Here is a 12,440-nt window from a genome sequence, read left to right as displayed (position 1 = left end):
ACAATCTTTTTTCCTTTGGATTCGGATCGAGGACTCGACTCGATCCGACCAGCTTTCTACTTTAGAGCAAGGGAAGATGATGAACCGATCGAAAAGAAGGTGCTTTCTTTATTAGAAGTCTAGAGATAATTGGCACCACCACAACTTGGCATTCTCCCACTCAGATCTCTACCAAAACTCGTGACCTCTCTTCCTTATCTAAGCTCACTAGGATTCTGCAAAACTGAGGAGGGATTCCGGTGAAGGCTGCCGCCCCCTTTCTGCTTCCCGACGGCGCTCCGGACCGGGCATGAACACGGACTCCGGCTGCGCGTGGAGGACCTCATCCACCTCCTCCGCGGGCACGCCGAAGGCCAGCTCCTTCGCCTCCCTGTCCAGTCTGTTCAGCACGTTGTTTCGCCCTGCAAGGTAGTAATTCCTGTTCTGTGCTGCCCGAACGCCGAAGAAGAGAACCTCGAGGTTCTCGTTCCGCGCGGCGACGGCGGTCACGGGGTGACCTGCGGGGATCACGAACACCGACCCACGGGAGACTCGCGATCTCACGGTCCGGTAGCGGACGCGCTGCTGTGGTTCCGATTCCGTCGTCTCCTCGCTCCTGGGTGACTCGCCGGAGCGGCTGGGGCAGGCCATCTCAATGTAGCCTCGTCCTTGCACCACCATGGCCAGCTTGGTGGACAGGGAGTTGTAGTTCGGTGCCATCATCGATCTCTGCAAGGAAAGTAGCCGACGTTGTGCTTCATTAGTCACATATACAAAGTAATGCAATAGCAGGGGAGTGTGATCACCTCGCTGATATTGGCAATGGAGACATCCACATCGAGATCCTGGAGCTGCTGGTACTCATTGGCTCCGACCTCGTGGAGTTGCCCATGCTCATTAGAGTGCGAGGGTCTGTTTTGGAGCAGATTGTACGGCTCAGTTGACCGAGCTAAAGGCCAACCACCTTCACTGGGGGACTGAGTCAACGCCCTCATCTGCTCTTCGGTCATCTTTATGAACTCCCCCCTCCTCTGTTTCTCAAATAGCCTCTCTAATTTCTCGCTCGGAGTCTACAGATAACACAAAGCGTTGTCTACCAATAAGTTCCAAGTCTTAAAGCGGGAAGAAAAGTCGATTAGGAAATGGAACGGGAAGCAGATCGGAACTGACATCGAATGCAGCTTCCAGTACTTCGTCGCTGAAGCTAGCGAAAAAGGTCTCCGGGTTCCTACCGGCAGCACCGTAGAATTCCTGCGTCCAAAGGACCATCACCAAATGAGGCCTTCACACTGCAATTACTACCCGAAGAAGTGCAGCATCGTATACCTTAACGTGTCCGGGCGTTGAGATGGGGCGGAGGAGAATAGCGACGCGGAGCTTCTCATTTCTGGCTTTGTTGATCGCGTACACGATCGCCCCTGCCGGAATCCAAATGATGTCTCCTCTCTTGATATCGTGCGTCTCCCGGTTGTTCTCATGAAGCAATGTTATAGTCCCACGCCCTATGTTATGATCGCCGTAAGAACACAATACTCCGGAAGCTCCGTAATGCTTAGAACAGAGCGTTGATTGTTACCTTCCATTACGTAGAAGACCTCTTCGGCGTCCCAATGTCTGGGCATGATAAACGTCTGCGGCTCCGCTTCCAACACGGCCAAGCGGTAGTTCTCGACGCCGACCAAGAGTTCGGATCTCCTAGCAAACCTCTCCAGCACCTCGAAACGGCCATGCTCCGATCTGCTCCACTGCTCATAGCTCCGGTCGCCGAAGAAGTACGGGTTGCGCTCTCTTCTTCCACCCTCCGCCACCTCCCCATGCTCCTGCTCTCTTCCGGAATGATCCAAGCACTGGCGCACGCACTCTTTCATCCGGCGCCCCTCCGGAGTGCCTCTGCATTCCATGTGGCAGCGCTTCTTCGCCCGATCGGATCCGGAGGATGAAGCCAAGACACAGGAGGAGAGGAGCAGGAGAAGTGAGAAGAGGACTTGGACTGTTCTGGTGGCCATCGTGCTTCGGCTCCTCTAATGCGAGAGAGACGGTGGGTGACACGGGGAAGGGAAAGGAAGGGGAGGGAGCATATATAGAGATTGAAGCGGGACGGTATCGCGTTGTGCGCAGTCGCATGCAGGGCGAGTTGACGTGGAGAGGACATGGGATCGTCCATCACCGAGTCGTAGGCCACAAAAGTTGCGGAACCAACTCGATATTTTACGAGCACGAACAAGTATTCATTGATTGTGATCCGCAAGCGAGAGCCGACCGATGCATGTTTGATGAAAGGTACTTACTCCAATATATATATATATATATATATATATATATATATATATATATATATATATATATATATATATGTATGTATGTATGTATGCTCATAGATTAGATAAATTTTTTTTGAATAGTATAAGAAAGATATACAATCATAGTCTTGATCTATCAAATAAATAAAAGGTTTTTTGAATTAGCTCTGAGAGTTTTTACTTTAAGGGGAAGATAAAAATACTCTTTTTGTAAATAAAAATATAATGATAAAGATTAAAAAGAATAATAATATAAATCGAAGAAGATTAAATGTTATGTCATATCAAGAAAAATTATCATGTTAAGATTAAAAAAAAATATTATAAATAAAAAAATTATTCTAATATTACTGATGAATATTGAGGTAAATGTTTTATGACTAAGACGTTGAAACCATGACATCCAACAACTTCGATTGGATAGTTAATTCAGGATGTGATCATCTTACTGGTCATAATATCAAATTCATTAATCTTAATAGGTAATGATGCATTTATCATGATAGATAATACTATTCACTAAATATAGAAGAAAGATACTTTCACAATCTCTATACATATAATGCTCCTGATGTATCAAAGAATGTGTACCATGTTCTAGCGGGAAGAAAAATATAGTTTCTATTGCAAATGCAGTTGTTGAAATATATATATATATATATATATATATATATATATATATATATATATTATCCTAGTGAATTAGATAAGGTTAGCTATGATAAAGAAAGCTAGAGAATGTAAAAGATAAATTGAACAATAACATGGAAAAAAATCCTCACCAAATTCCCACAAAAAAAGAATAACACTATTTCGATGAGCATCCGCATGCAACATTTATACAATTTGGCTGTTATAGATGGCATCATAGCAAATGCAAATATCAGCAGAAACAACAAACGATAGACTGCTTAAAATCGCTCAAAAGATATGCAGAACAAGAAGAACATCAATAGGAGAAGAAGAGGGAACCAAAAAATGCTAAGAAAGCTTGAGTTATGGTGCTTTCAAAAATGTGCCAAAAATACTTTAACTAATATAAAAGCTAAATTATTTGAATATTTAAAGAACATTTAAGAAAATGAGTATTTTGAAAATGGTTGTCCATTTAAGAAATAAATATTTAAATAATTTGACCTATATACGAGTGTCGAGAAACTTTATGTGTGTTATCATGGCTTAGATCTGATTCCGAGTGTGTAGAGCCGCCCATGTGGCTACTCGAATTGGGATAGTCAACATCAAGTCGGGTCTAGACTTCATCTCAAGGTAAAGCAAGGAGTTTCTCTTCCTCCCCTATTGGGTTGCTACTCATTCATCGTTAAGTTTATGCACACAAGCCGAAGTCAGGGGGATTTCCCAACTCGATCTCTCCAAAACTTAAGTCAATGTTGAGTGATGTTACGTGGAGTTTGAGTATTCGAAGTTCGACCCCTGATGCCGATCAAAAGGTTAACTTTTATACTTGTGAACGAAGATTAGTTGTACATGGTCTGTTAATGGGCATCGATTTCCCAAGCGATCGATTCGTACCTTTCATGCAGGTATCGATCGACCTGCATGGATTAGTGTCACGAGGCATCATTCCAAGCTTTCCAAAGTGGCTCTGTACTATGCGACGTCGTCTTATACGATCTCGAACAACATGAGAACAAGTGACCATCCCATCGAAGTCCAAGGTGTCATGTCGATATAGTGCATGAGAACATATTAGCCTTAAGGCTGTGTCGGTACTAAAATGACTGCTAACTATTATTGTGGAGGTGGAACCAGAATATGCTCTACCAATGAGTTAAGTTTTCAACATGGTTACAATGTTTTCGATACATTTTTAAAAATATTATGACTATTATAAAACATTATAACAAAGAAAAATATATCAAAAAAATATTTTAAAAAGTACTACAAACCTTGCTTATGTATCCTCATAAAAAAATTAAAAAAAATATTTTTCGTTCTTATACCAGATATAAGTATCAACATTAAAAATACTCCGTAACAATATGTTGGAGTCATAATATTTTTAGTAATACCAAGAAAACAATGTAACAGAGTATAAGTAAGGCTAAAACGTGGGTAGGTGACTATTTATCAAAATGATGGATGCAAATATGTATATTTTTTATTGTTAAAATTTATTTATATTTTTATATTTTTATCAAAATTTTACTCAAATAGTGAGTGTTGGGCAAAAAAAAGGTTAATAATTAACCTGGTATAAATAACTAAAAAGAATGTGTGTAGAACACAAAAACTTCATGGAAAAATATTATTATTTTTAAATAATTGAGATAAAAGGCTATGGATTCACACCTAATATTTTCTCTCTTTTTCAATTTAAAATTAAAAAAAAACACGAGCTTCAAAAGGTTCCAAAGGTATTATGCCAAAGCATAAGCTTCCAAAGGAAAATATACAACAAATTTTACATGCCAAAATCTATTTATTTCACAACAACAATAACAATAACTTCATCATTCTTCCTTTGACATGGAAGCCAATTAAATAACCAAAAAATAATATGACCACATGAGTTCATAACCACGTGAAGAAACTCGGTTCACTCTCATTTCTTGGTACAGTTTCTTTGGGAGAATCCGACTCCGATGTGTCATCCTCGTTGTGGTCTTCTTCGATAAGCCGCATCCGATGTGCATTATTGCCAATCCATTTGATGACCTCTGGAGTTGACGCCCACTCGGTCAGGGCGGCGCTCGTTGACTGACGCGTGAACTTGTCCCATTCTTCCTCGGAGAACTTTCTTCTTGGCACATTATGGTAGGTCGAGTAATAATCTTGATCCCGCTGCTTCACCCGCTTGGAGAATGAGTAGCCCTTTCCTGCTATCATAAAATGAAAGGAATGCTTTTGAATGTAAATGGAAGTGCGACGATCAAAGAATAAAATGGTCTTTCCAACCATGCGCGACTGTATAGAGGAAGACATGCAAGAACAAGAAGAACACACCAGCATTTGGTGACGGAGAATATGAAGTTGAGGCCCCCCAAAATGACATTCTTGTTCCCTTGGACGCGAAACTCAAGTTTTCAGCTTGCCTACCAGAAGATGCTTGCTTGGGTCTTCGCTGCCATAGACTTCCATTATTGTTTGACCTCCGGTGCCTAAAAGAAAAGCAGGGTTTTCAGTGCGTTAAACATAGTGTAATGCTAATAAAATTTTTGTGGGTCGATGCTCACCACTTCTTGGAATGAACGAGATAACTAAATGTGCAACAAGTAGCCAATGCAAGCAATCCCAAAGGAACATCAATAGTGCTCTATAAAGAAAAGTACAGAAGATAAGTTTATGGTAAGAAAATAAAATGTTTAACAAATGATTGGATATGTGAAAGATAATGAAAGTCTGGATTCCTTCTCTTTCCATTAACCAGATGGGGATGATAGATCAAAGCAGGATGTTTTTGTAGAATGTTAGACAAATATCATTTGTCTATACCAATAGAACTAAGAAGCTCAATTTTTACCAACCATAGATAATATATATGCCACTTTGAAGAAAAAGAATAATGTATAAACTTTTGCTGTGCAGTATTAAACAATATAATTTATATTATTTAAAGAACTGTATGTGGACACAACAAACATAAAAAGATTGGAATACTCATATAATTGTGAGTAAATTGTAAAATATTATGTTGGTGCCAACAAAACAATGTTTGTGTCCTTACAATAATATAATTTTTCCATAAATAAATTTTCATAAATTGAGTTACCATAGATAAATGAAAGAAACTATTTGTTAGATGTTATTCACCCTCATGAATATAAAATACTGACAATATATACAGAAGGGAGATACTGAGAGCCTGCATTCCTTCTTTGACTTCTCAATTACCATTACCTAGATGAGATGATCGATCCAAGTAGGATGTTTGGTAAAATGTTAGACAAACATCATTTTTGTAAATTTCGATACTATCATGAACTAAGAAGCTCACTTTTTACTAACCATAGATAATATATACAATATTTCGAAGAAAAGAACCATGTATAACTCTTTATAGTACAATACAAAACAATAATTATTTTAAAAAATATGCATGGACACCGCAAATAGAATAAGAACCTTCTGATCCCAACTTGATAACAAAGATGTGCACATCTGTGTACACACAGATGTTCTTCAGGGCATAACACAAAATTTCTGGATTACCAATTGTAAGGATTTGACCTTTGGTTAAACAAATAAGATTTACATCCGACTAAGCCAACAACTGAAGCCCTGTAGTCAACTCAAATTGAATATTTTTTGTTACATATATTCAGAACTTAAATTTAAAATGGGTTGATAATTTACTGCAAATGTCATAAAAAATGGATTATGAAACATCAGATATTACATATTATTGTGCACCACATTTTCACCCTTACTATTGCAAAATAGAAAAGCATACTTTCAGACTATCACGAGGTTACAAATGGAATAGTCGGCTTACCAAAAGGAATCTTCTTGAGTCTAACATGAAGCATAAGGTGCATGAGTGATCATGAGGAAAGTACCTGGAGAATAGATACTATGCCGATCAAACGCAATGTCCACTTCACAAATTGTGCAATGCCAGAATCTACACATCCATCTTCAGAAAGGACAAACTTTCGCGCAGACCAATAACCTAAAAATGTTCCTGCAAAGATTATTCCCCCCAGCAGAACAAGTGAAACCTGTGATGAAAAGAAGTAAATACAACTTTAAATAAAAAAATTTGGGGGACATGTTACAATAAATGAGGTTTAATAATAATGAAACTGGAAATCAAAAATCAATTCTGCCATCATAAATGTAGGCATAAACTACATATTCATTTCTAACACTCCAAAGATGCATGCATGTGGTTTTCGGATCATACGAATTTATTATGTTGCTCGGACATAGATAAAATATGTTGGAAACAGTATGGATCCGAGTGTCTAATATGGTTTGTGCTCTGATTTAAGATACAAGGAAAAAAATTTAAAATAGTCCAGATTTAAGATAAAGATACAGAGCAAGGGCTGAATTGAATATATTGTAAGATACACATTTAATATGTTAAGTAAATTCTAAACAAATATTATATATGTATAATATTTATAATTATATTTTGAGATTAATGAGGATAGGGGTATCAAAGGTTTTGTATGATTACCAAATTAAGGATATTATTTTATTAAAACAACATATTATAAATCAGAAAAATTTCAGTATCCTAAGGTATTCAAACCTTTTAATGATTACAGATAAAAAAAAAAGTAAATTTAACATCTATCTAGAATTATCTAACAAGTAGGCTAAGACATATCCAATATTGATAAAGCATGCAATTTGAAATATTTGTGACCAGTAGCACTAGAGTGAAACATAAGCAAAGAAAGCTTTTGCAAGGAGTACGTAAATAAAATATCCAAATTATAAAAATGAAACTTCATGTAGAACATAATCATGAAAATGGATGCTTACGAGATTATATGATTCTTCACTGAAGCCACAACTAACAAGAAGAAAGGTGATCATCGTGGAGAAGTAATTTCTTATTAAAGAACCAAGACCCAGCTGCAAGAAAAAAACAAAGGTGAGCAGGGCTCCATCTGGAGAAGAATATTTGGAAATAAACAATGTTTTCTATTATTAAAAAAATAGAGAATGAAGAAGCTAAATTGAACAATAACATGGAAATAAAATCCTCACCAAGGATCCATAGAATGCAATGTATATTATTTTTCGCCTGCTTATGGGAACTAACTTCATTGCCTGTATCATACATGTAGAAAACAATCAACATATATATGAACAGAAGTGTAAAAGAAAACAAAGCAAATCTCTAACTCCAACTAAGCCAAGATTCTTTGACAAATGTGAGAATCACAACTTCCATGTCGAACTAAAGATCAAAATGCCTTTACAAGTAGATAGGAACATTCTAATTGAACCAAATGAGAGCTATAAAATTTAATTTGCTAACATAATGTACCCAATAAGGATCATAATGACCATGAGACATGCTCTTGATTGTGCATGCATAAGTGAAACGCCACTCTCGAAGAAGCACACAAATTAGAACATACAAGCATTATTTCCTTAAGTAGCTACACAAAACTAATCCAAGTATTTATCTTATAACTCTAGAGATGTCTAATAACCAAACTGGTAAAATCTTATCCAAATGTTTACTTCACTACCCATTCCACAGACATTACCTGGAAGAGAAGGATCAAGACAAGAAGAAAAACTCCTAAGATCATTGAACTACTGTAATAGAATGGCATCCAATTGCTGATGCCAGGCGCAATGAGAAAAATGAGTAATCCAAAACCAAGGCAACCCAGACGCCATAGATGAAACTCTGCATGTAGGAAAAAAAGGAAGTGCCTGAGAATTAATGTTATTTTATGAACAACTAGCAAAAACAAGTTCAAATGTAACAATACTTTACCTTCCTCAAGAGCAACCGAAAAGAAGGTAGAAGTTTCTTTATTAATTTTGACATCAATAAATCCACTCTCGTAGGGTGATATCATTGAATTCCGTTCATTCCTTAGAAAAGATTCCCACTGCGACACCTCACATTGACAAACACCAATAGAAGTATTCCTACAAAGGGGGGGGAAAAGGAATGACTCAGTTTTTTAATTTTGATCGAGAAAGAAAAATCAGATAACCAACCTGTGGAAACAAAGTCGTATGTTTCTCCCAAGCCATTCGTCCGTGGAATCTGAAATTTTCAATGCCACGCGTACAGAACTGGCGTAGGATTTGAGGTTCAACCTTGACATGCCGGTCAGCCGAACCCGATGACATGACTGTCCAGCATATGGTGGCGAGTCGAATTCCAAAACTGGATTTTCCAAATTAATTTCTGCAACAAATAGGAGATTTGTAGCTAAATAATGACACCAGGAAAAAGGCTGCTGCAATAACAAGCAGACTAATTCAAGAAAATGTAGCTCCACAAGTTTTTCATCTCCCTAAAACTATGTAATAGTCCGGCAAGAGAACAAAATGTCAAAGGAGTAATTTCGCACACACGATAAACATCATTCCATTCGCTTATTACTTTGTCATGGCAATGTCGAAGAAACAGAACCAATTCCCCCCCAAAAAACACTATTTTATTGAGCATCCGCATCTAACATCTGGAGATTTTGGGTGTTATTGCTGGTATCGTGGCAAATTAGAATATCAGCAAAAACAACAAACCATAGAACGCTTAAAATCGCTCAAAAGATATGCAGAACAAGGTGGCCATCGATCGGATCGTCCCGTCTCCAGAGTACGAAAACAACTTGAGGAAAGGGAGGAGACATGCGTACCTAAGAGAGTCTCGCTCAAAGAGAGGATGAGTGCAGAGGCAACTGGGAGAAGGAACAATAGGAGAAGAAGAGAGGACGGAAAGGCGGTGGTACGCTTCATTGCCATTTCTTCCAGAGCCTTTGTCTCCGCGTCGAGGTCATCTCGTTGGAAGCTTCGGAGAGGGGGGCTTATATACCCGTGAAGCACCGACTCGTGGGCTTGTCTCGGACACGACTCAGGTTACGTAGTTTTGGCGGGGTCCGCTACGGGTAAGAATTTAGGTTTCTAGCAACGCCGTTCCTGCCTGATTAACCGACACCCAGTCGGATACCTGAGCCATCCATGGCGCCACAAGTGGGTCCCATGGGACGCGCTCATCAAGCGCTACGGAGGTTTCCATGAAACGGTGTCGAGACAGTAGACAATTTGACTTGCCTCTTTGTGATGCAATAGGGGTTGGTAAATAATGACGGTATAGAATCTCGGTAAGGAAACCCGTAATATTAAAACAATAAATTAAAAGCGAGACAAAAATGTGATTGTATGTGCCAGAATTGTTCGATATTTCTAAACAAAACTATTTTATTGAAATAATAACTATTATTATAATTGGTATTTTTTGGTTATTATCTTAACTATTTTATTAAAATGCTAATAACTCTAATTGATATGTGAACAAAAATATATTCTCTTTCATTTTCCTTTGCAATTATATTTTAAGTCAGATTTCCGCTTCGATATATATATATATATATATATATTTATTTATTTATTTATCGTAGGTTGGGATTTCTGGTGTTATTACTGTTGTTGATGGAAATGGATTCCTGACAAGTCTAAGATCAATTATTTGGGAACAAAAGGCTCGTTGCGGAAGGCAACAGAATCGTGGCTTGCGTCTTCTTCCTCATCCTGCGACTGCTGCAAGAGCTGCAGAGGCTCCAGATCTCTCGAGGCTGGGTCGGTGTCTCCCAGGTCCAAGCTCTCCGGGAAGCTTCCCACGTCTACCATGTCCCTTGACGCCGAGGAGTTGTTGGAGTAGGCCGGTTGCAGCGCCGCCATGTGCTGCGCTCGATGCGATGCCTGAAGGACGCTCGCGACGGCCAACCGGGTGTTCAGCAGCTGCGAGCGCACCATCGACAGCTCCGCCTGCAGCGCCGACACCTTGCGATAGAATGCAAAGATCTTTATGCATGCATGAGATATGATCAGTTGCAGAAAAGACGGCAAGCACACCAGTGGCGTGGTGGAGCTTTCCCCTCCCCCCAATCCCATGGCGCATGCGCATGCAACGTGAACAGAGTGCCGTTCCTCTTACTTCACCCAGAGAGAGAGAGAGAGAGAGAGAGAGAGGACCTGTTGCTGCATTGCGAGAATGGTGGAGACGCAACCGTAGACGGGGTCGGCGAGCCTGGCCTGCGCCTCGTAGCAGATGGTCACCACGGCGTCGTGCTGCCGCCCCGCGGGCACAATCGACAACAGCTTCGAAACGTTGCTGGCACCGAACACCTTGTGGACCGCAGCAAACCTCGCCGGCCCTTGCTCCGACGCGAAGTGCGCCGCGAACACGCATCCCGGCAGGCACTTGCGCCGCAGGAACTTGCAAGCCCCGCACGGCGAACCCACCGCGCCCTCCCTCGGCGACCCCGGAGTTACGGCAGCCGCCCGCTTCCCGGCGTCGACTCTCGCTGCACGCCGGTTGGGCTTCTCACCACACTCTTTCTCGCCGCCGCCATCAGGATCCATGGTGGTGCATCCGTCGAGGCCGGGGTTAAAGAAGAGCTGGGCGCCACGTTGAGCTCGTGAGGGAGGAGTGCTTGTGGGCGAGGCTTTCTAATGCAAAGTCTCGAAAAGATTATGTCAAGTAATATGATGCATGCATGCATGCCCCTATGGTGTGGGAAAGAAGGTTGGTGGTGTTCACTGTCATCACACAATGAGGGAGGGCAAATGATGTACCACTTCACGCCACAGGAGATGGCAAGTTCTTGCTTGCCGTATGAGAAATCCATTCTTGAATCATAATTAATTAGATGCATGCTGTAGTTTTCCACTAGTTAAATCAAGATCCTCTTTATGTGTTTGAGGGAAAAAATAATCTTTAAGTGTTGCAAGCAAAGACAGAGAGAGAGAGAGAGAGAGAGAGAGAGAGAGAGAGAGAGAGTAGTGAGTAATATTTTGCTATGGTTTGGATTAGGTCCACAATTATGCAGAAGGCAAACTAGTTTTTGCTCAAGAGAAATGCTAATCTATCAAGCTATTTTTGGTGATAGGAAAAGAGGGAGTGGTTTTGAGGTGGTGGGAATATTATGGATAAGAATCCTTATATAATTATATTTTTCCTTATATCTATATTTTCTCCATATTGCACTCAGACAACTAAAATTTCTACATACACAATACCTCAATCTCTCTATCTATTTATAGAGAATTAGAAGTCACATCTAAAGATTCATGAATCCTATAAAGGTGATCCTATTTAATACAACCTTTTATTTTTATGAAGATATACAATAATAAATTGAATTTGTTTTCTAACAACACCTCCTATTGCTTGTAGGGCTGTCAGAACATGGCATGTCTTCCTAGAAAAGAAATGAGCAGTGGGCTCCCTGTACTGTAACTATAGATGGAGTGAGAAAATTTGATCTTGACATCTAAATTATACATCATCACATCCTAACAAAGAAAATATTAGGGCTGACAAGTATTTTTGGATTCTCCTTAGAGTCTAAGAAATCTAAGTATGAAAAAGCTTTGGGGAGAAATCCTAAAAATTAATGTTTGATTATTTTATAAATTACAATGTATCTTCTTTAGACTATGATTATGATGAGAGATGAATAAGAAAAAAATAGCTTAAGTGCTTCTAGA

The 12,440-nt window shown here is 39.7% G+C and overlaps 3 protein-coding genes across 4 annotated transcripts; all 3 read right to left on the bottom strand.

Annotated features, from left to right (window-relative positions):
- Positions 1 to 80: 80 nt before the first annotated feature.
- On the bottom strand, positions 81 to 2,016 carry LOC135622900 (vicilin Cor a 11.0101-like). Its single transcript, XM_065125220.1, has 5 exons — positions 1,556 to 2,016; positions 1,306 to 1,481; positions 1,150 to 1,230; positions 786 to 1,049; positions 81 to 708 (listed from the first exon to the last, which is right to left on the bottom strand). Exons 1-5 carry the CDS (start codon positions 1,983 to 1,985, stop codon positions 208 to 210), a joined length of 1,452 nt encoding a protein of 483 aa, XP_064981292.1. The 5' UTR covers positions 1,986 to 2,016; the 3' UTR covers positions 81 to 207.
- A 2,628-nt stretch (positions 2,017 to 4,644) lies between these two features.
- Positions 4,645 to 9,711, bottom strand: LOC103997774 (uncharacterized). Of its 2 annotated transcripts, none has more exons than XM_018818076.2 (10): positions 9,587 to 9,711; positions 8,940 to 9,132; positions 8,710 to 8,867; positions 8,474 to 8,619; positions 7,965 to 8,027; positions 7,737 to 7,829; positions 6,800 to 6,961; positions 5,477 to 5,556; positions 5,247 to 5,401; positions 4,645 to 5,122 (listed from the first exon to the last, which is right to left on the bottom strand). In XM_018818076.2, the coding sequence occupies exons 1-10, from the start codon at positions 9,690 to 9,692 to the stop codon at positions 4,815 to 4,817; spliced, it is 1,464 nt and encodes a 487-aa protein (XP_018673621.2). In that variant the 5' UTR covers positions 9,693 to 9,711; the 3' UTR covers positions 4,645 to 4,814. The 2 variants fall into 2 exon arrangements, with proteins under 2 accessions (XP_018673621.2, XP_018673622.2); XM_018818077.2 differs by having other exon boundaries at positions 4,645 to 5,119.
- Positions 9,712 to 10,412: 701 nt separating this feature from the next.
- On the bottom strand, positions 10,413 to 11,312 carry LOC135624017 (LOB domain-containing protein 20-like). The gene is made up of 2 exons (XM_065127488.1): positions 10,923 to 11,312; positions 10,413 to 10,730 (listed from the first exon to the last, which is right to left on the bottom strand). Exons 1-2 carry the CDS (start codon positions 11,310 to 11,312, stop codon positions 10,413 to 10,415), a joined length of 708 nt encoding a protein of 235 aa, XP_064983560.1.
- Positions 11,313 to 12,440: the final 1,128 nt, after the last annotated feature.

Source organism: Musa acuminata, chromosome BXJ2-9, assembly GCF_036884655.1.
Source record: "Musa acuminata AAA Group cultivar baxijiao chromosome BXJ2-9, Cavendish_Baxijiao_AAA, whole genome shotgun sequence".
NCBI classification, from domain to species: Eukaryota; Viridiplantae; Streptophyta; class Magnoliopsida; order Zingiberales; family Musaceae; genus Musa; species Musa acuminata.
The sequence above is the reverse complement of the archived record's forward strand: the minus strand, read 5'-3'. Positions and strand labels throughout refer to the sequence as shown.